Source organism: Solanum pennellii, chromosome 6 (assembly GCF_001406875.1).
Source record: "Solanum pennellii chromosome 6, SPENNV200".
Taxonomy (NCBI): Eukaryota; Viridiplantae; Streptophyta; class Magnoliopsida; order Solanales; family Solanaceae; genus Solanum; species Solanum pennellii.
Genome location: NC_028642.1, coordinates 38,365,375 through 38,389,254, shown reverse-complemented (window position 1 = coordinate 38,389,254; position 23,880 = coordinate 38,365,375). Strand labels below are relative to the sequence as shown.

The 23,880-nt window shown below is 37.3% G+C and overlaps 1 protein-coding gene across 3 annotated transcripts in view; it reads right to left on the bottom strand.

Annotated features, from left to right (window-relative positions):
* Positions 1-434: 434 nt before the first annotated feature.
* The window catches only part of LOC107023636 (anaphase-promoting complex subunit 1), a 33,874-nt gene continuing 10,428 nt past the window's right edge, over positions 435-23,880 (bottom strand). Inside the window, exons 11-37 of one of the 3 annotated variants that reach the window (XM_015224390.2) lie at positions 21,663-22,122; positions 21,045-21,383; positions 16,715-16,798; positions 15,509-15,601; positions 15,342-15,401; positions 14,849-14,947; positions 14,574-14,714; positions 13,972-14,052; positions 13,018-13,089; positions 12,320-12,391; positions 10,776-10,869; positions 10,563-10,645; positions 10,406-10,462; positions 10,227-10,304; positions 10,014-10,135; positions 9,768-9,928; positions 8,892-8,968; positions 8,712-8,822; positions 8,535-8,636; positions 7,288-7,428; positions 5,761-5,934; positions 5,586-5,649; positions 5,359-5,495; positions 5,131-5,279; positions 3,967-4,045; positions 2,496-2,594; positions 435-979 (exon numbers count right to left, since the gene is read on the bottom strand). In XM_015224390.2, coding sequence (XP_015079876.1) covers positions 593-979; positions 2,496-2,594; positions 3,967-4,045; positions 5,131-5,279; positions 5,359-5,495; positions 5,586-5,649; positions 5,761-5,934; positions 7,288-7,428; positions 8,535-8,636; positions 8,712-8,822; positions 8,892-8,968; positions 9,768-9,928; positions 10,014-10,135; positions 10,227-10,304; positions 10,406-10,462; positions 10,563-10,645; positions 10,776-10,869; positions 12,320-12,391; positions 13,018-13,089; positions 13,972-14,052; positions 14,574-14,714; positions 14,849-14,947; positions 15,342-15,401; positions 15,509-15,601; positions 16,715-16,798; positions 21,045-21,383; positions 21,663-22,122 — 3,616 coding nt within the window. In that variant the 3' untranslated portion in view covers positions 435-592. Of the gene's footprint in view, positions 980-2,495; positions 2,595-3,966; positions 4,046-5,130; positions 5,280-5,358; positions 5,496-5,585; positions 5,650-5,760; positions 5,935-7,287; positions 7,429-8,534; positions 8,823-8,891; positions 8,969-9,767; positions 9,929-10,013; positions 10,136-10,226; positions 10,305-10,405; positions 10,463-10,562; positions 10,646-10,775; positions 10,870-12,319; positions 12,392-13,017; positions 13,090-13,971; positions 14,053-14,573; positions 14,715-14,848; positions 14,948-15,341; positions 15,402-15,508; positions 15,602-16,714; positions 16,799-21,044; positions 21,384-21,662; positions 22,123-23,880 lie in introns of all 3 variants that reach the window. The other 2 variants (XM_027917805.1, XM_027917806.1) reach the window with 2 other exon arrangements.

Genomic DNA, 23,880 nt, shown 5'->3' with positions numbered 1-23,880 from the left:
ATTATTCATAGGTAAAATACACTTTTGAGGACTTTAAAATAAAATTAAAAAAAGAATTCCATGGTTTCAAACTTCATAAATTCTGTCAGAGGAATTTATTAGGCTTTAACCTTTACAAATTGAAAATTTAATAACAATTCATGAGGTTTTAAAAATTTGCTAAAGTTTCAAACAAAGAAAATTAAGATTTTCAACCCTTATCAGATTAAAACCAAGGAACAATTCATGAAGTTCAAACCTTTACAAGTTCTTGTGTGCTCTATGTAGAGGTACTTTTGTTCAAAATTTATTTTCGTATGCAAGTGTGGCTATTTTCCTATGACTTTTTATATGGGAGCTAAACACTAATATCAGACTTGAAACTATCCCACCAATGTTTAAGTTTTCTATGTGTAGCAGTTGAAGAGAAAGGTTATGAGTAAGAAAACTTACAATTCATAATAGCTAAAATGAATTGGGGTTGTATATCCTACCAAAAAAACCTCAATTATCCTTCTGTAACTCAATACTAACATTATAAATTAATAATTAAGAATATACAGAGACTTGCTAGTTACAACAACAATAAAATTTAGAGAAGGATATTCAAATCTCATCCCCTGGAGCAAAATCCTATTCTGTTGATCTCATAGAGGGCAGCAACATCAGTTGTAGGGAACAGCAAATGTAAAAGAGGGACTGAAGAGGATGTGTTAATTTCCTTGATTTTGTCCAAAGCTCTTTTAACTTGGAAAGGTGATGGCACATTGTACCATTGTACATACCAAGAAAGAAGAGTTGAGGCCCTTCTTCCATAATCTTCAGTTGGCCATCTTCCATATTTCATGTACTCACAAAAATCCTTCTGAAATTCCAGAGATGAACTAAGAATCTCCTCCACACGCTTCTGGACTGAACCAAGAAAAGTCAATTGTACGATTCCCTCCTTTGAACTTGTTGATCTTTTATTTAGCAAACTATTATTGTAGGCCAGCGCTATCTGTATGCGAAGAATCAAATACAATAATCCATCAAAGATGGATATTAGTTACAGTAATTACAGGTAATATGCAGCTTAGATGGAAAGGCATAGTGAGTAATTATTGCTCACCTTCAATGCTAAAGCATATATGCAATCAGGAAATCAGTACAAGGCCAAGATCAACAAACATTCATTGAAGGATGTTTTCAAATAGATTTGTGATCTTACAGTCCGGTGTTTGTTCTTTGAAGGAGGAGTAACTATCACCAGATAATTAGGCAATATATTGATTGACCGAGGTTTGCTAAGGGTACAATCTCTACATGCCACAATAAAATCTTCTCTGAATTGACTTGTGTCAGATAAGTTCTACAGTATTTCACAAGGATGCAATGATAAACTTGAAGAATGTATTACGTCTTTACAGTGTTGGAAACATTAATGGCCATGACCAAGGATAGGATCTAAACTTGCCACAACAGATCCGTCTTTTTTACCTAGAGATAAATTATATTTCATAAAGAGGAAATATAAAAGTTAAGATGGTATTAGGGCTTTATTTCTTATATTTTTTTGGATGACCACGGTGTCCAGGCCAGCTTCCGCGCACCTCCACTAATTCCATTGAATACCTGACAGGCTGTCACCTCCCACCGACAACAAGTAACAGGTAACTCTATCCACCAAGGCTAAGACAGATGGGAAGAATCACCTAGTGTTTTTGTCTACGCTGTGATTCAAAGCTGAGACTTCATGGCTGGCAACCACTTCATTGACCACTAAACCTCACGGTTGGGTGCAATGGTATTACGACTTTATGATGTTAAATATGTTAATCATGCATAAATGGTTATCAAGTTCTGGAACCAAATCTAAGCCCACATACTCTACAACTCCAAATATATGAACTTCACGCAACAAATAACTTGTCCTCCTAATCTATACAATAGCATACAATTCCACACGTAACACCTGCACAGAAATCTCAACGATCTACATTCTACCATTATAATACTTTTATGTGCCTAGCAAAAAGAAAAAGAATTGGCTCATACAAAAAGTTGAATGTAAATAAAGTTGAAGAAATCTCTCTGATACTGATCATATTAATAAACCATACTTAGCTCCCTCCAGTTCAACTATATCTGATACATTAACCTCTACTTTAAAAATTACAGTGACCTCCCTAGTTGATTTATGTTGTGGAGAGTGGTGACTTCTCAATTCTCATCACTTGTTTCAAAGAGCATTTGGATGGTCTACAACAGACGTGTATACAAAGAAAGCACGCACCAATGCACTACACAGATAACAAATTTCGAGTCTAAAACAAAACCACAATCAAGTAAGGAGAAGAAACCCACACACTAAGCCCACAAACTTAATTTTGAATGATCTAAACTCAAAAAAATGAAAGATAGCAAGCACACACAACAAGCAGGTAGTTAAAAAGGAATTTTGAATCTGAAACAAGATTACTTTTTAAAAAATTCATAGATTATACCAATAAGTCAGGTAGAAAGCAAAAAGATACCTTCAGACTTGAGATGAAGAGAGTGTCCTGTAAATTGCTGGAATCACTAGTAACCCGATCAACCATGGAACCAATAGTTGTGTATAATGACAGGTAAACCTGCAGATTTTCCAAATGTTAAATGACTACCACCAAATACTAACACAAGCTACCGAACAAAGAGAAAAAGTAACACAACCCTCATAGGAAACAACTAAAAAGACCCGTAAGTTTTAAATGTCAATTACGACTAATCACGACCCTAACAGCTTGATTAAGGTATCCCCGAGGTGTAAACTGTAACGACCCTCATGGCGGTTTTGTGTTTTCAGTTGGTTTCCCCTGTTTTGACCATCCCTGTAAGCTGGCTTCTTGACTTCTTCATGTTATTCGTGACTTGCAGGAATGGGTGACACGATTCCTGAGGTGATCGGATGAGTTTCAGAGAAGATTTTCAGTTTGGAAGTTTGGTTTTTGGAAAGTTAGACCAAAATCTATGTATCAGGTTGACTAGGTCAAATTCAAATTTTGATATTTCTGTTGGATCTGAAAGGTGCTTTTTGATTTCGTAGATTGGATTACGCGGTTTTCGAGGCATTCGGGAACATTTTAGAACCTTGGCTTGAAAAGCTTTTCATAAACCTAGAATTGACCATAATCAACATCTGATCAAGACGGGCTGATGTCATTGCTTGAAATTTGGTCTTAGCTTTTGCTTTGATTAAATAAATGATAGGTATTTGTCTCGAATTTCTCCATCAATTTTGGTCGAAGTACCCAAAATTTATTGACCAAATAAGGTACAGATCTCACCCCAACGTTGTGTTGACACGTGTGCAGCGCCGAAAGTGAAGAGTCATAACACCTTAGCACAAGCTAAGCATCTCCCTACATCTTAGCTTTTGATGAGCCCCAATACTCTAGTTGTGGCCAGTGTTTCATGATATTCCTTTGCATAGCTGGGATGTGTGCCCCGTGCATGGTATTTATTTTGTACATCATAGAGTTTCCATGACATTATTGTAATTCGTGAGTGGTCTAGACTCTAGACATGTTATGAGGCCCTTGTGACATTTTCATTTTGTAACTATTTTCAAATATTCTATGCCTTGTGAACCATATGTTAGGATCTTCACGATTAGGATGAGGTCGATGAGCTTTATGTTATAGTTCCAAATTTATTAAGCTTTACATGTTGTGATGCATGCATTGCTATGAAAAGGGTAATATGTCCAGATGGTTTTCTCCATGGAAAGTTTAAGGCAGCATCAGGTGTCAATCACCCACACAGCTTGAGTTGGGGTGTAACAACTACTTCAATATTCAGTATATGACATTCTTTCTGAAACGGATAGAACAAATGTTCAAAGTAAGTTCTTCCATGGTAACTACACAACTGCACGGCTCAAAGACGTAGCATTTACTGTACATCATTTAAGAATCTTTTTAAAGAATTATCAAGGTAAAAAACATTTGCATGATGAATCATCACCTGCAATAGGGCTGGCCTGTCCTTGCTTACACACTCAAATAACACTTGTAAGCAAAATTCTTGGAAGTCAATGTCAGATCTGCAAACGTGCAATACAGGCTTTACTATCAACTCATCATTACAATCAGAAGACAAGAATTTCAGTAGGACATTAAAACACATCTTGGAGGCTAGTCTTTCATTGTTTGTCAAGCAAGTTTGAAAGGACTCCACATAATATTTCTACATTCACATCATCAAAAACTAATCTTTCATACAAACTTGCTATACATTCAGTTAGTAACCTGCAAATGAATTAGTAAGTACATGTAAATAGTCCCTGCTTTGCAAATGAATTAGTAAGTAGACGTTACCGCTCAGGGAGTATGTTTTTGCACTAGGGACTTGTGCTTTTTCCCTGGAGCTTACGCCCCAAATTCTAGTGCATACACCATATGGATCTACGCCTTTAATTTGAGCCCAGGAGCATTTTTGGTATCCCCTGCCCCGAGACTCGCCCCTAAACGTCTTTGAAAACACTGGGTGGTTTTGGTTCTAGTAAATGAAAAATCAACTTAATTGGTTTGGTTTCTTTAGGAGAAAATCGACCCAACAGAACCATGAACACCCTTAGTAGAAGATTAAGAAGCATCTTTTACAGTATTCATGATGTAAAGAAGAACCCATAGTTCTGTCCTAAGTCCAGCCTCCAAAAGTTAGCCTTTTCGCTCTTATCCTGCTCTATAACAGTAAAAATATACAAGCCAGCAAAGCTAGTTTAGACTACATATCCAGCTGCAACACTTCAACAGCCAGGCTGGATCAGGATTAATAACTGTTCGTGGGAATGAGACAGAACAATTTTTTCAATCACAGGTTTCTAGGGTGATTTATTTTGTAACCAAGTCATCTTGGAAAAATTCCTTTCCCCCCTACTTGAATTTTATGTAGCTTTCTTGGTTTATTAAACATTCATTCTGTTAGATTCAGATCGATTTTTAATTCATGTTTAATGATATTTATTCGTTTTTATGTGGGATCCATCTGTATGCGAGGTAACACAGAAGTGTCAGAATTAGGAACTAAGAAGAAGGAAATAAAGAACACAACGAGTACACTCTGAGTCAGAAAAATGACCGCTAGAATATTCACTTGAGAATCAGCAATGAATATATGAGCACTTGCCTGCTATTCCAGTTAGGGTCACAGCAGAGCTGGGCAAACGAAATTAAGCTTGGGTTCGACGAGAAAGTACCGATCAACTGATCTACCATGTCACCATCTTGACAATCTTTACTTGCTGCTGAAGCTCTCAGACGTGTCAAGCCAAACACCTACATAAAAGCAAACATAATATGATGTAACAATTAGACGGGACAAAGAAGAGTTGAATTTTTGTAAATGAGAACTAACCTTGTGCATTGCTCGCGACAGCAGTGACTGACACCCGGCAGGATCATCCACATAGGAACATGCTCCAACCTTTCTCTTGACATAGAGGATACCAGAACTAAGCGCATCACCCTTGTCCCCTGAGCTCCACGGTTTTTCTGTAAAAGAGTCACAGATATATATTGAACAAAATATGTTTTTAGCCCCAATGTCCAACTAGATGACGCGAAAACCAATGTCAACGTTACCCTCAGGAATGTGATTGATGACTTGAGACCAGTATCGAGGGCCGCAGACACGAACAGCCTTCAACTATAATGCCAAAAGGGAAAATATTGGCTTAACCTAATGTTTCATGTGTTCAATAATCTTAAAATTACTGCATAATTTGCCTGTATGTTGTAACAGAAGACCAGAACTTACAACAGCACGTTCTGGAAGAATGCACGGGGTAACCTCATAAAAACTCGTTTCTGCATAGTGTTCTGTCTCTCGAACAGTAACTTCTAATGGACAATAGACAGGTAAACCACTGTCAACATCAACTGTCTGAACCCAGCGAGCTTCTGTTGCAAGAACATACAAATGCCGAAAAGCCTGTACTATGCAAATTTAATTAACAAAGTATTTGCTGATAAATCACCGGAAATAAAATGGAAGGAAGCAACTACAAATTATAATGATAGTATGAGATGTTTACATAGAACATTAACCAAAACCAAAGACATCTTATGAGATCAAAGAAAGAAAGAATAATATAGTTGCAAAGAGAGATTCCACAAAAGGGGAAAAGGAAATAGTCCATAACCAGACAATTTGAAACAGGGAAACCAATAAGTTGAATAATTTCAATCTCTGCAAAAATAGTATCAATCAAATCCAGAAAGGTGAGTTTCAAGATAAGTGAACTTCAAATCAGCGCCAATCCACTCAATAATATGTTCAGGTATTGCCAGTATCTAGTTGTTCCATGGGATTTTCCGTATCTGAACTCACCACCTCTCAACAGGCTTTAAGTCACATCACACGTCTTAGAGAGTAGGTACATATACCCTCTCCTTTGCATCACATGATAGCTGGATATGTCAAAAAGAGGTATTATCAGTTTGCCTTTCTTTTTTCCCTCATTTAAATAGCTATGGTGGGGTCAATGATTGTCTCTCTCATTTGAACTGTTCATCCTCTGTAAAATTTACAACACTCCTAAAAGGTACTACTACATTTGGCAGATCTATAGAAATCTCATAAGAAAAGTTATCTAGCAAGTGTCAACTACTGGACTTCTTCCACTGTTAAGTGATGGCCAGTATTCCCAGTATCTACTCAGTACCATAATCCCCCTAAAAGTCCATACAGAAAAAAAGTGAGAGGAGAGTGACTTTGAAATCCTTGAGAATTCATCTTCTTCCCATAATTTCCATTCAATCGTTCAAAACCCAGATGCAGAGCAACTAAGAAGGTCCTAAATGTCTAAAAACCAAGGGCAAGGTCATCACAATTCGAAATTGGAGAACTATTGTTGCCCGTCTGCTCTCTTTGCTTTATGAGAATGAAATTAAAGAAAATTAAAACATAAACTCTACAGTATTCTTTTGGATTAACATCAGGTCTTTCACTTTCTTTCCTTGTACTTGATTCATGTTTGTGGCAAGGAATAAATATTAATTTCACTCTAATTCTTCTTTTTCTCAAAATCTGAACTGATCTATTCAGAACTTTCAGGCATGTGGCACTCCAGTGAGTAGGCCCGAGGCATGCCTAGGGATACGCCAGACATGTTAGAGCATCCGCCCAATGGAACTGCGCCTCCCACATGCACGATAGAGCGATTTTCCATCGCCTTGCCTCAGAACGCACTCCGAACGTGCCTCCCAACGCCTTTAAAAACACTGCTACAAACTGAGGTCATATTTTCCTCCAGTAAAGTATTTCGCTTCTGCATTCATTTACCTGAAGGTGGCACCGATTGTCATTAGGTCCAGTCGGTAATCGCGGATATAGTGTTATTAGTAAAGCAGCAATAGAACTCTTGCTAGTCGAGAAAGTCTGCATTCCACCCCCAATAAACAAGAAGCCAATGGCTAAGCTTACCTGAAACAGTTTTCAGAACACTGCATGAGAAAGATGGTCATAGAAGAAACTAAAAGTTGAATCCACAATATCTTCTGCATCTTAATGCAAACAATTTGAACAAACAAGTGCATACAGCAGATTCACCAATGTCATATCATAAGATGCTTGCAAATCTATAATGAAAATGTCCAGCAATTATTTATTCTTGTTGAAAGAAAATGGTTTATGGTTAGAGCTGTCAATATGGATTGATGGTCCTTAAAACAGCTAGCCCAACCATCTCTGTGTGCTTCAGGCCGGGTGCGCCAGCAGTTCATATTTTAAATAATTTTTTAAATCTAGATTCAAATCTAGAAATGCTTAACATGAATATTTATCAGACAAAATTACATGATGTTGCTATCCCAGTATCAAACTAAAATTAAATTATCCTAATAATACTTATTAAGTATGAATTATCAAATATTTTCAATTGTTATAATGTCCATTACATATGAAATTTTGTATTGAATTGTTGGTTCAATACAATTTTAGTTGTATATGATGTCTCTTATTGTGATATAAGTCTCAGTAGAAGTTTGATGATTTATAGTGGCTTCAAGTAAACATCTGATTGTAGCTTCAGATATGAAATATAATATAATTTTGTATTTGCATTTTACTACTTTGATCATTAGACTTTACAATATGAATATATGGTGGGTTATATAAACTTTGCGTTTGACTCATTTCTTGTGATTGTTAGTAGTCTACTTCATTTTATTTATCTATTTTAAATTAAATATTTTTTATTTGGCCCATGGGCAGGCCCAATCCAACCACGCTCAACCCACACAGACTTACTTGGGCTCGGGTAAAAAGCCTAATTCTTACATGGACTACAAATTTGTAGCCAATCCTATCAAATCACAGGCTGGTTTGGGCTAACTCAGCTGGCTAAGCCCATACTGACAGCTCTATTTATGGTATCTTTCCTTTTCTTTTCAAGGAAAATTTGATGAGTAATCCACATTATTTTGTTGGTGGAGCACAAACATTTCTCTAATCCACAGTGGAACTCAGTTAGCAACCAGTGGAATAAACAGGTGATTCAAGAACTCGTTGTAAAATGACAATTCACTTACAGCCATCTGATTACCGAAGCTCAAGTGCCCATCTGCTGAATTTCGACCACGCAAATATTTTAACAACTTGAATGTTTGTAGGTGTCCAGACCCTGCCATGACCTGCACAAGTAGAATTTCTGAATGAATCCTAACCATAAATTTAAACAATTTGTGCTTGTGCAGATATATACTTACCACACATAGAGAGAGAACAATTAGGTGAAGACATGTCTCCAGTGAGCCACGATCAATATATCTAGACAGTCCTTTTGGAAATGCCACACTTGAGACAGATACAGGTTTTATCTGCAGGATTAGAAGTAAATTGTTACAGCATTATAAATATAAATCGGCACAACAAGGTGAAGAACAGACCTCATTAAGGAAGTATAGTGCATATTTGTAGAGCAGCTCTTGTAAATTGCCATCCCTACTACCAGCATATCTTAACCCTGCCAAATTTATAGCTTGCAAGTCAAGAATAACAAGAAATAAACATCCAACAGATCTGATGTTCAAAAGCTCCAACCCCACCATCCTATGTAGTTCACTAAACGAACAAAGTGACATTATTTAGTTTCATAGTACAAAGTATTTCAGGTACGCAACACTAAACATATCTTCTTTTACTTCCAATTTACATTAGCTGTCAAAGCATCTATAGTTGGTATGTATTGAAACACTATTGTATTGCAAAAGAGCTTTTGACCATATCCACCAACTTCTGAAAGATCCATTACTATAGAAGTTATATTCTCCAACTTTCAGGAATATTCATATCTCTGCCTGCTTTAGTTCATAAACTATAAGAGTAAAATTGTTTAAACTCTAATGCAGATGCTAAGCTGGAGGTCCATTTCTTAACACAATTCAAATTGGGACCGAGCTACTTTCCACTCATCAGTTATTAACATTATCTTTTATATCTCTAAAACCTGATCTGCCCTCCAAAATGAAACTCAATGCAATCTTCCTTAGCAGTGATTTATGTGAACTGGTAGAAGACAGTATTGAATCCATCGTTGGTACTGCATTTGAATTCTCAAATTCTACTGATTCCATTGTTGGTAATACATTTAAATTCACAATTCAAAACCAGTTAAAGCATATTGTTATGTATATAAGGGAAACTGTTGGATATCAAAATTTCATGTCTGGCATAAAATGGAAGATAGTATTGCATAGCAACTTAGCTAGAAGCTAGAGTCAACAGACAAGAGGCAATAGCTGTCAATTAGAACTTAGGCTTACCAAGAGAAATGCAGGCTCCAACCACTATGTGAACATATGCTTGAACAAATGCATCAGAATTCATCTCATCTGTGTCACTCATGGTATCACCAAGGCCTTTAACACCATTTTGAATAACCTCCGGAATTTGAGATTGAATCCATTCTTCAGATGCATGAACTCTAGAAGAAAATAAACCATAGTTAGACCTGAGAAGCAACTTATAAATGTTATTGCTGATTAGAAAGTGTTAGGAGCATGTTTTACCTGCTCCACATTATCATATTCCGAGCAATGACACGGAGCATTATAAAATCAGGTCGAACATAGTGTAAATCAAAATGTGTCTGCGGGACAGATAACCTAGAATAGACCAACTCTGACTCTGTCTGCAATGGATTAAGAGCAAAATTAATGATTAGAAGTAAGTTGTATGGGAGGTTATCTCTAAGGAAAGAGTAATATTATGTCTAAAATTACCTTCAAAAACATAAGAGCAAGGGCAATGGTGGCTCCAGGTGCAGTAACATCAACATTAACTGCAGTACCATCCATTATCTGCAAGTGAAATGGTACAGTTTTGGATGATTGGTACCTATCTCTAAGTCAGATAAGAATAGCAGTAATATAATATCTGTGGAGCGACAAGACGACCTGACCTGCCCCGCACTCCGATTGAGTTCATCAATAGATGGAACAAAAAGATGGGACCTCTCCTGAATTTATTCAAAGAAATTGAGAACATCACTTTAGTCAAAAACCATAAGTTTGGAATCTTATCGCATAAAACAGGAGACAAATTCTGCAAGCATATACGTTTTGAGGCTCCTTGCCGCCAATGTACAGGAATAACCGATCAACCAAAGCGTCCACAAAGCCAGGAGCATCTTCTCCACGACCTTCAGTTTTTTTTTTTGTGTTTTTTTTGAAATAGGTAAGTTTATAAAAATACGACCTTTAGTTTTTTTAAAGAAAAATACTTAGAAACAGATATTAGCCATAATAATGCATGTGCACTTTCAATCATACCCAAGGCAACCAATCCCAGTGAGAACCCAGCTGCAACTGCATATCCCTCCCTTTCAAGTACATTATCTCCTCCACTTCTACGGCCTATTTCACCCTGCAAACTGGTTATCAGTGATTGAATTCATGAAAAGCATGCATAAAACTTGGATCAACACTAATTCACAATTTTGGTCAAACACTAAATCATCGCTTCTTGCATGCAAGCAAGATCAGTATGGAGTATGCACTAGTGCTAGCAAATGGACGGGTAAAAAAATGTAGGGATCAAATTTGGGTTGAATGGACAGATAATATGGGTACTTCTATCCATGGTTTTACAACATCAAAATTCTGAGTGCCTCTCTTTCAAAAATATGATGAATATAAAAATATTTGAGCGTTATAACATGGATAATTATTCCAGAAGCAGTAAACTAGGATTTACAACTATTTTCTCAGTCCAATGAAACAAAATCAACTTATTAAAGGTTAAATCATGAACTTTAGGATTGATCTCAGAAAATGAAATGTTGATATTTTCTTCAGTCAGATCTATCTGTTTCTCTGTCATTCCTTCTGGTTCTACATGTAACCATTTCTCAGGTCCCTTTACACTTTAGAAAAGTAAAAAAAAAAAGACAAAAGAGGAAAGAACACATGGAGGCAGCATCTACAAGGGTGTACAGTGGGTTATATGGATAATAATAAAATGCAGCTCACTCTCGTGGCTTGCGGTATCTCTCAGAGTCTTCTTCACATCTTTAGTCCTCGTGATTCGTAATTTGATCAGCCAGTACTCAATTTTAAAGAGTGGTAATATGATTGATCCATATTTAACCCGCTCTTCAAAAATCAGTTAACCGACCCATTTTAACTGGTCAGATCGGATGGAGACTCTAATATCTTGTCCATTTTGCTAGCACTACTATCTATAATCACTTAGGGATCATTTGGTAGGATATATTAGAGAAAACAATACATGTATTACTCATGGCATTATTTATACCTTAGTTTAGTAGAACATTTAGCCTATTAGTTGTACACCCTATTCAGTATTATAGGGTGTATAACTAAGCAAATCATGGTATCAACTATACAAGAATTACCAATATATGGATAAGCATGGTTAAATACAGAACTTCCCTTAATACACCAAACTAAACAGTGGATAAGAAAGTATCAGTATAACTTATCTCAGTATTACTAATACATCCTACTCAATAGTATTCTTATTCACTCTACCAAATGACCCCTTAATCATTTCACTTCAATGCCAGCACAATTAAGTAGATACAAACAAATCTGATATTTCCCTGCACCAACTCCCAAAGGAATAAATTTATTTTAGATGAATTGTCCCACTACTCCAGTTAGCTTTCAATAGCCACCGCTCATAACTATGATTGAGAATGACAAAAGTCATATATTCAAACAAGGGGAACACTTCTATCCTGGCATATCGAAACAACTACCCAATAATACATAGTGACTAATCAACACTTGATCAACAGATGATCCAAGAGAATTTCAGAAGAGTATAAATCTCCAAGATTTAGAGAAAGTACCAGAAGAATTTGCATTGTTTGGGGATGTGCAGATCCCTCATATAGAAGCCCAACAGAAAGGAGAGCTGCTGACTGAAAAAATAATCCATAGCAAGAACAATCATTTTCAAGACAAAGATACTTCATTAAAGAGGAAGGTTAGTTACCAAAAGAAACAGTAAAGCAAACATCACTGTAACCCAAGTACATGAAGGAGGGAAACACAGACCTTCAGTTCTTCTAAAGGACAAATAGTTGGAAAGACATATAAGAACAGAAACATATCATGATATCAGCGTAAATATCATGGAAGATTTTAACATATCTTCAGCCCCTGATTTGCTAGGAAAGCATGTTGATATTGCAAGAAAATTTGAGGGGTCAAAGAGGAAAGTCAGTGCAGCACTTCGTCAAATCAAGTCAAGTATTGATAAGATTGATTATAGGAAATCTTAATTCTAATTAATTTGTTGTAATTACTGTAATTGATTTCCTTTAGTAGATTGGTTATCGGACATTTTGTATAAATACCCTTGCTCATGGGATGTAAACTCATATGAAATAGAAACAAATCTGTTCTTTCTCAAATTCTACACCTATAATGAATTCTTTAATAGCACAGAAGAAACTAACCAATATGAACTGACAAACCCGCAGAGAATACCGATTTTCTACGAGAATTTAACCATTTACCGATTCACAATGTATACTGCAATTACCTGCAACAGGGTTGGCAATTCCAATTCCGGGAAGGAAGACGGATGACGGGATGGTATATGAACATAGAGAGACTGCACGGAGATCACAAATAAATTCTTGATTCATCAGAAGGAACAGGAGAAAAGCACATCTAATGACAAATCAATAAACTACAACTAGAACAGATTACTAAGTCAATAATGCAGATAATGCACCCAACAAGAAAGGGACGTTTGAATACTAGAGCTGATTGCTAAGTAGATAATATCATTCAGTAACTGACGGGCAGATTTGGAGTGCTCAAACTGAAAAATGTGTTGAGATACAAGAATCAAAGCTACACTATGTCACTAACTCAGTTTAGCAACTACAGTTCTGCAATTTTATATCTGCAGATATTATGAGGCACTGTACTTGTCAAACTATTAAGAGTCACCTCCTATGCTTCCCAAAAAAAAAAAACAATCAGGCAGCAGAACAAGAAATGAAGTGTAAGGAAGATTTTCCGGAATATCTCAGAAATAATAAGGCCAGGGTCAGAGCAAGCTGAAAGTTAATAGGGGCTTTAAGATCTGCTGATAAGATCAAGACCTTCATGCAGTACTTCTGTTAACTTCATTAGCACAGGTACTTCCACGAGACTTTTATCAGCTACAACCGTCTATTTTATCCCCTCCCACCACAAACCAAATAAAAAAAGATTAAAAGAACAGCAATCAGACATGCATACCTATGCTGACAATTCCCATATAGTACTATGGTGTAGTTTACAAGAACACTACATTTAACTATATAATAAGTGGGAGCCTTTTGGACGACCAAGGATAATATCGTACTTTTGGTCCATTTATCAAGCCCACGATAACCAGAAAGAGAATAAGTACTCTTCGTTACCACAGTTATACTCACAGAAGGGGGAGAAAAGAAAGACAAGAATGGAATAGGCAATGGAGAAAATGAGAAGATATCCTTACCTTTGAGATTGCTGGCTGCATAGTTCCCCTGTATGATGCTGCAAGGCCAAGCATCAATCCAACAGTTGTACTTTCATGTTCCTACAAGGTAGGATATCACCGAACGCACAAAATAAGAATGTGTCTCATAGATTATAATTTGTTAATTTTACTATATATGCTAACCCAAATCTCAAACTTATAATTGTAATACACTTGACAAGGATTTTGAAACCTGAGTATAGTCACTCAAACAAACATGACACAGGGTTGATGCCACATCTTTCATTTTACCAAGTGGACAACTTCAACTATGTATGCTGTGATTATCCTTCCGACCTTCATGATCGTCCAAATAAATTCTACTTTGCATAATTGCATAGAATTTAAGCTTCAATGCAAGTCGACAGTATCTAACAATTACTTTAGTAACTTTAGAAGCATTAATCTTTTCTCCTTTTTTCCATAAGGCGGAGAAAATCATATTTGACATTGCATGCAGTATAAATAGAAGAATGATAAATAAAATGTGTTGAATCAGAAAAAGAAAAGGTTATTGTAATGTAAGTAAGGAGGGGAAAGCACTGCATAAAACTAGATTGGTCCGGAAAGAAATAAACAACCTGAGAATAATATTGATATATATCTGTTATAGTTAAGACGCGAAGATGTCCATGTAATCCTAAAGCAAGTAGTAGTCCAGCATGAACTACACTGGGCTCTTCAGGTTTGTTATACAATATCCATGTTCTTGACATCTTTCCCTGCGTAAGCACATGACAATGCATCAAAACGTGAGGAAGTAGCATCAAGTAAGAATGGAACTTAGAGAAGCATCTAAACAAACTCTTGATAATAACAGTTGGATAAAGCCGCATGCAAATAGACAAAACTGAACCTGAGGTGGAGCAAGCCTTAATCCAGCAGCAACTGCATTGTGAAACTCGGGCCAAGATTTGAGTTCTTGAACATTCCTAACATTTGGATCTAAGTTAACCTAAACATGAACAAGAGGCAAGACTTACACAAATAAACTTTACAAACACACGTCGCAAGGCAATCATAGGCCTGGGTAGAGGGGCATATGGGTAGTTAGGATACTGCTCACAAGTGCCTAAAGAAAGCCAACAAATATAATAAGGCTGAAGCCTGAAACATGGGCAATGCCAGAGAAAAGCGTACCACATTAGTTTGGCAAAAAAACTACTGAACATCATAAAAAGGAACAACCTTCAAGGATAAAAAGTAAACACCAAAATCATGTGTCCATCTACATTTAGTAAGTAAAACATCAACCTGGCTCCAATCAATTATGTGAAGACCAAACTGCTAATAAAAGAAATATATGCATAGATGGAAAATGATGTACACTGGAATTTGTCCAGACATACTGTTGCATTTTGCTGCGCAGGCAGCCGACCTGCCAAGATAAGCTTGGGAACCGTGAGTGCCTGCAGATGTTAAAACAACTTCCTTAAACACAAGGACTAACTTCTATATTGTCAATTAAAAAATATGCTGAGCTATTCCACTTGTAGAAGAAAGTGAAGGATGGTACCTCCGTTAAGAGAGTGCAGGTTGTAGCAAGTGTAAATGCACCACGGCCAAAGGGAAGGGCCGTAGTCCTTTGAGCAAGCTGCCATAATTGAGCCTAAGGAAAAGAAAAAAAGAGAATTAATGTGACAGACAAACGCTTGCAGATGTATGTGTGGTGTAAAGGATACAGTGATACATAGTCATCAATGTTACAGACTTACAGTAACAATGTAGTGTCTCTCTGGTTAATCTAGGGGTGGCAATTTCAGTCCATATAGGTGAAATGAAACCATTTTGCCCATATTAAATTAAATGGATCACTCATATTTTCTTTCTTTTTCTTAAATGGGTTAATATGGTCTTCAACCTATTTAAGCTCATACAAATATGGACAAAATGGGTTATAACATGAGAGTCCATATTCAGCCCATATAAGTGTTTGAAACAGTTTGTTTGTTTTAAAAAAACAAAAAAAACTTAGGGGTCGGTTGAGTGGGGGGGGGTAATTTTTTTTTCTTTTTGAAAAAATAGATTTTTTTTGTTTTTCTGGAGAGTTGGTGGAAGGTTTGGAGGGGAGGGGAGGGGGGGNTTGGATGAATTGTAATCCAAACCATTTTTTCTCAATCCAGATTCAACCCATCCAAATCCGATCCAATCCAACCATTTGTCACCCCTAGGTTAATCTATTCAAGTTTTTTCTTTTTATCTTTCTACATTTGTCTTTACTACAGGCAAGTCAGCTGCAGTTCAAAGTTCTTATTTCCTATTTAAGATGCATTTAGAGCTGCAATAAGAAGTGTTAACCGGAAAAAAAATTAGGGTGCAGTTTTCATGTTCTTTAAAATGTCACCAGCCCAAGGAGAGCATTGCACCAAAATGCGGCTTAGCAATGCCTTTACTTGTTTGCCTTTTTTTTCCCAAATCAGTTAGCTGGCTTTCCAACACCTACCAAATCAATGTGTGCCCTAATATAAATTTTGTTCAAAGAACACATATATAGTATTAAATCGGTAATTTAATAAGCAATGAACAGGATATGGAAATGTAAGTTACAAGGTCAAGAGGTGAACAGTGGTTGAAAACCAACAAGAGGATCAGAACAAGAGGCACATGTTGACAATTTTAAGGAAAAACAATTATCATTACATAGCATTGGGGAAAACAGGTAGCGTTGTCTTTAGTTCTGGAAATAACATGTAGCACATACCAAATTATTGAAATGGTATACCTGTTGGAGGTCCTGATCTGATGCACTTGGATTAACAGGTGTTTGAATAACAACAGGCCTAGCAGAGCATAGAAGACGTCTAACCTATAAATCAAAAGCATTGTTTAATGATATTAAAAAAGATAAACAACACAAGTGCAGCACTTGACTGTGCTAGGAACTTTGTGATGAATCCATCGATCAGGTATGCTCGAGAAACAAATTTAATGGTCTAATAAATCATTGACTGGACTGTATCATCATTTACATACTATGGTTTTCACAACAGAATTGACAAGCTAGTGATTAATAAGGAGATCAGTGTAGATAAGGAAGAAATCAAAGCAAGGTTTTATCAAGTATGGTATACAGAGGATCAGCAGTGGAGGCCTAAAGCTAGCTTTGAAAATCTTAATAGCATTACTCAAGCAGAGAAGAGCCGTCTGCAGAGAACTTTTGAAGAAGAGGTAAGAACAGCCATCAACTCTTGTGCACCAGACAAGAGTTTCGGATATGATGGTTACACAACGGCGTTTTATTAAACTTCATGGAATTACATCAAGGATGACATTATGGGAGCTCTAAACCATTTCAACCAGCAATGCCACATGGTCAAGTCCAGCAATGCTTCTTTGATAGCCCTTTTCCCAAAGAAGGGAATCTTGCATCTCAGAGACTTCAGGCCTATATCGCTCATAGGGAGTGTACAAAATTTTGGCCAAAGTCTGGCTGAGAAGCTTAAAACAGTGGTCTAGAAGCTGGTGTGAGGGGAACGAAATGTCTTTATTGAAAAAAAGACAGATCATTGACCTTTCATTGATTGCAAATGAGATTTTTTTTTTTAAACTGGTAATGTTGTATTCCTCAGCATTAAGGTATGCTGGAGACCTCCAAAAAGGTAGTAACAAGCTAAAACAAGAGACTAATGACAGTAATCCTAAAAGATCTACTAATTGTTCAGCATTTTCTATACAATGTTCTTTACAACAAAAATAGAAAGTTTCAATGCAGTTCCCTTTGATTTTCTGAATGTTGTTGAATCTATCTTCAAAGTTTCTTCCATTCCTCTCCCTCCAGATAGTCCACCAGATACAGTGTGGGATTATTCTCCACCACTTCTTCTGTGTCTTGCTTCCCCCTTTCCTATTCCAGCAACTTAATAAGTCTGTTGTGTGCTCTGGCATTGACCATTTTGTCTCTGTTAAACTGAGGAGCATAGACCAAAGCTGAGATGTGACTTTACAATGGAGGAACAGATGATTATTTATCTCTCTAGCGTCACTACATAACATGCATCTGGACACAATTGGCAATCCCTTTTTCTGCAGGATCTCATGAGTGAGGCTAGCTTTCCTGATTACTAACCAAGCAAAGCACTTGACTTTAGTAGGAGCCATATTTTCCCATACATGCTTCCAAGGACCTATTTGTTCTCAGTCACCCAGGATACCTCTTTCCTATAAATTCTACCTACAGAGAACTTGCCATCCTTATCATGTTTCCATCTAGAAGTGTCATCCTCTACAGTAGTGCCTTTGAAACCATCAATCATCTGCAATAGCTCCACAAACCTGCCTACTTCCCAGTCATTAAGATGCCTCCTGAAGAAGAAGTTCCATCCCTGTGGGGACCAGCTATCAGCCACTGTAACCTCAAGGTTAGTGCATATATTGGCCAGGTGACTTTGATACCATGTGAAATTAGGTCGTAGACCTAACTTACACCCCAAAAGTTAGCTCATAGGGAGGAGGATTGCCCAAGCCTTACAAGGAGTCCACCCATCTCATTAATCACCGATGTGGGACTTTTGTCATTCTTTAACATCTAGTAACATTAAAATCCCCACATACGACCCAAGGCCCATCACACTGACTTCTAATAGCAGATAATTCCAGCCAAAGATTCCTCCTTTCGATTCTTTCATACTCAGCGTGAACTGCACTCAAATACCAAGTGAGGTCTTGGTTAATGCTAAGAAATCTACATGTAATCATTTGGTCACCGCTGTTAACTAAATCACCCAACCAATTCCTTTTATCCCATAAACACTACGTTCATGGTAGATTGACAACACAAAGGCCTGGGATTTTGTGTAAACTGGATGTCGAGAAATCTTTTGACAAATTTAGCAGGTCCAATATATTAGAAATGCAAAAGCAAATGGAATTTGGAGACCGGTGGATTAAATGGATCAAATACAATCTCTCAACAATAAAGTACTCCATTCTAGTGAATAGGGGACCATCTTGGCTTTTTCTCTCCATGGAAAGGAACAAGGCAAAGGGGACCCTCTTTCCCCTTTTTATTCATTATAGCCATGGAGGGTTTGAGCAAGATGCTGAACAATGCCAGAACTAACCACTGAATTGAACGTTTAATGGTGGAAAGCAAACCAAATCACTCTATCTCAGTTCCTCACTTCCTATATGCAAATGGCACCCTAATATTTTGTGGGGCTGAGACACTTCAAGTCCTATATCTCAATCTCACACTCATGCTATTTGAAGCCATTTCAGGGCTTCATATAAACAAGATGAAGAGCAAGATATACAATGTCACTGTAGTTCCAAACTTGTTTGATCTGGCAAAGATTTTGGGGTGCGACACGGTTCTTTCCCTTTCACTTACTTAGGTCTCCCCTTGGTTGCAAGTTACAAAGCAACAGAGGTATGGAGTGGAGTGATGGAAAAGGTGGAAAAGAAGATTGGCAAACTGGCAAATGCAGCATTTGTCAATGGATGGTAGGTTGGCTTTAATCAACGGTGTCTTGGACGGTATACCCACTTACATCATGTCCCTCATACCAATGCCATGTAAGGTGAGGGATCTGCTGGAAGGTCTAAGGAGGACATTTCTTTGGAAAGGAAACAGTGAAGGGCAGACAATTCATTTGCGATATGGGCAGGTCTTATTGCCAAAGGAACAAAGAGGGTTAACTGTCAGAGATCCTAGCAAGCACAAAAATAGATTTAAAGTGGTGGTTTCTGGAAATGGAGAATCAAACCTTTGGAAAGAAGTGGGCCATGCTAAATATGACAATTAGATCATTGGTGCACCAAAAGAGCACACCCCTCCATGGAGTTGGTCCTTAGACGCATATTAACAATCTGAGGGATGATTTCTATAAACAGGTATCCTTTAAGTTTGGAAATGGCTCTACTGCCAAGTTTTGGAAGGATAAATGTGTGATCAATCAGGCTCTCAAAGATTCCCACCCTAGGCTGTTCCTAAAAGCCACTGAGCCAGACTCCTCAATAGCTGAAAACAAGGAAGGCAGCATCTTGGATATTCATTTCAGAAGAAACTTACACGGTGAGAGCTAGGGGAACTCATTGGTTTATAAGAACTACTGGAAGGTTTCTCAATGACTCTTCAACTTCCAGACAACTTAGATGGGTAGATCGAGCAAAGGGACTTATGGAAGCAGGGCTGATGGAATGACTGATTTTTAGGCCTTGGAAAGTGGCTTGGAAGACAAAACTCCCCCACCCCCCTTCCAAAAGTTAAATGCTTCACTTGGACATCCTTCAGACTGCCATTGTAACTCATGATAATTTCAAGAAAAAAAGGTTTTCAGGTGGTGAGCAGATGCTTTATGTGTCAGCACTCACCACAATATAAAGACAGTAAACCACCTGTTGTTGCACTGTCCTGTCGCAGCTGACCTTTGGCTTATGTTTCTATCAGTTTTTGTGATCAGCTGAACAACCCCTCTCCTATTTAAACAAAGCAAGTGAAAGGTGGAGTTTGTGGAAAGTGGTTAAATCCATCAAGAAGATCTGGAAAATGATCCCAACTTGTATTTTTTTGGGTGTTCATGGACAGAGAAGAATAGGAGATGTTTTGATGGGACTTCAGACTTCAACTCTTGGTGCTCTCTTAAAACCATATGTTTGATGAATATTTTTAGTTGGAGCAACCTTTCCCCTGTAAATGGCACTATTCTCCTTTCAGATTTTATCAGCCCCTGCTCAGTGGCTTAGCAGCCTTGAGTTTTTGCTTCTCGTTTAACTTCCAGTTCATACTAGGTTCTTGCAGTACCTGAAGTTCTCACCATTTGATTATGGAATCTTTTTGCATCTTCTTGATGCCTTTTAATACAAAACTTCATCAAAAAGAAAAAGGACAATACACAGAGGGTCAAGCTCGTCATATATAAAACTGACATGACAGTCAGGTTTCCATACAAAATGTATGTGGATCGACTCTTAACAAGCGTAATCGGATAGCCACGCAGTTCAGGGATCAAACTCATGGATAGCACTCCTAAAAGTGAGGCAGGGTTATATTTACTGAAAAGCAGTGCCTGCAAACATTTATTTTCAGTCATGCACAATATCAATAAACTGACCTCATTCAATCGCAGATCGCGACCATAACGCAACTGGATGCCGGAGTTAAAAATATGCTCCATACCATCAGCCACATATCCCTCAACAGAATCTACATCCTCTAGCTTGTTATCCTCTGACTGTACTGTGTCAGATATTGAGGAAGGAATTGTCACCGGATGGAGGTTCAACATGTAAGGAGCGGACATACATGTCATATTTACATTCATATGGGGCTCAAGCTCCACAGATTTTCTTGAATATGCTAAACGTGAGAAAGCCAAATCCTCCCGACCAAGAAGAACATATGCAGCAGCAGGCCAATCTATTGGAGGAGAATCACGGCATTTATCCAATGCCTGCATAAGAACAAAATCACCCCTTCTTTAATTAAAAACCAAGTGAAATAAAAAAGAAGATCTTGAATGCATGGAAACATCTGAGTATAACTATGTGATGTGAACTGCTGCAATTAAAAGCAGATGATTATACATCCATTAAGGGTACAAAGATATCATTATGTAACACCCTTTCACCCATATTTGTGTGTTAGGGTGAATAGATCAGGATATCCAAATTTTGCACTTTTTTATTTTGGATAGTAAATTGGATGCAAATTCATTTAGCTCTTCACTTACATCTCGCAGAGGAAGAGAGACTCCAGCAGGTAACAAGTCTAACTGTTGTAGACCTACTCTTTCTCCAACCATTGACAAGACAGTTACTTCCTCCGGAGTATTAAACGATCCAGATGCAATAGCACAAGAAACACCAGAAGATAGCCTCTTCCCCAATAGTTCAGCACCACATAACAGGCTATAGAATGATACAATTTTCCGTCCCCAGTTGACAACAGAACTTCCATCTCTGAAGATCAAAGATGGGAGATGACTAATACTAGCAGAACTGTACCCATGCTTCAGGCAGGACTCAAGCCACCTGAATAAACTAGGAGGAGTTCTCTTGGAGGATGAGGTCAGAGATACTTCATGGCGTTTTGAGAGGCAAGGAAAGTCGCGTATGTAATGATCCAAGTAGCAATCTTCGCTCAGGAAAGCTGCAATATCACATAATAGAACCACCAGAAGACCCAAATCTCTGCATTAAGTTAAGTATATTAAGTGGATGATATGAGATAATGGAACCATAGTATGCAAAAGGATCTTACTAACACATCAAGAAAACTTTAATCGGTCACATCGGGAAAACTGCAGAGGTAATGTGTTAATTCAGATTTCAGTAAAATATTGCTCAGACAAAATAGTAGCAAGGAAATGGTTGAGTTATTCACTGTTCAAGTAGAGCTAGTTCAGAGTAGTTCCTCAACAGAAACTGCTTTACTTCTTAACTTCTAAGCGTTGAGCTCTACTTCAAAGGTAGTTTTCGTTTTCTTAATAGTTGCTTGGCTTATAAGTATGTGTAGGTGTGCCTTGGTGGGATTGTCGATAAGCAAGAATATGTTAAAATGTTAACACTGAGTCCTAAACACAATGCTGATTCATTGGCAAGATATGTTTTACCCACTAGAAACTCAATGATCCAGAGCAGAGGCATTCAACCTCCCTACCCTGGAAAAGGGAGATGGCTTATAAAGTCAATCATATGATGTTGATAAAAGTTTTCAGTTGGAAACAACCCTGAGTTCTGATTCAAAATTACCCCCAACAACTATCAACCATAGAGTTGAAAACCGACAAGACCAAAAGATATAAACTCATGCATAACTAGCTCCTTTGTTTTTCTTTTTTTCTCAGGGACTCGTGGAGGGTTCTCCTACTCAGCCAAATACATCATATTACAGCAAACAGCTCATCTATAGAGAGATTCTTGCAAGTTCACGTTTTACAGATACCTGGTTATTGGATAATAAACAAATCATTGGAAGTAAATGAAAAAACAAAGGACTACACAGAAATGCCAAAGTGACGGCCAAACAACCTATATTATGTGACACCATCTTCTCTTTTTTTTTCTTTTTTCATGATCATTTGCAAGAGCAACTATGGCATCTGGTCAATCCCGTATCGCCAGAACTATGATGGAATCGTGAGGAAAAAAAAAGATAAGCAATTTCATAATTAAATATTTCTACTCAGAGATAATAATTTACAAGTTTTTAGTATAATTCCAATGGCAAATAAGCTATAATTCTAGCCACTCTGTCCTCCATTAGCCACTCAATTTACGAACCAACATTTAAAAAAAAAAAAAGTGGTTTAGAGATGCAAAGAAAGTTAGATCAGCAGAAGAGCTCAAAACTTTCTCTGTATTCATCCTGTCCAACTCAACCGATTATACAAATATCTTGCATTGGTCACAGTTGAATTATATTTCACAGACATCAGTCTCATTCTATAAAGGCTCCACCAAAAATTTACAATTTCGCCATCTTATACCTCCTAAGAAGGGCTCCGATTTTCAGTTAAATGTATAAAAATATATCAAAGAGGGTTTTGATGTTATTTCTTATGGCATAAACAGAAGGATCTACGACATGTACAGTGAGAAAGGGCATCAAAGCTGAACTTAACAGTACATGTGAACAGTTAGATATAGAAGACATTCTATACAAGGTCAAATGTGAGAAGATAAGCTGGAATTGATTCCTCTCTTTTCTCTGCCTCTTTCAGGTAACACAGATAGAACAACATCGTTTTGGTAAACATAGGAGGATAGTAGGCTTTAAATATGAAAATTTTAACTTCCAGATTTGGTTTCCTTACTTGAAATATGTTTTCCCCTCTAATTGTGTTCTTTTTTTTAAAGAAGTGCTTTATAAATCACAAAGGCTTTAAGGAGATGCTTAGTTACACAAGAGGGGGAGATATCAGTTCATATAAAGATAACAAAAAACTA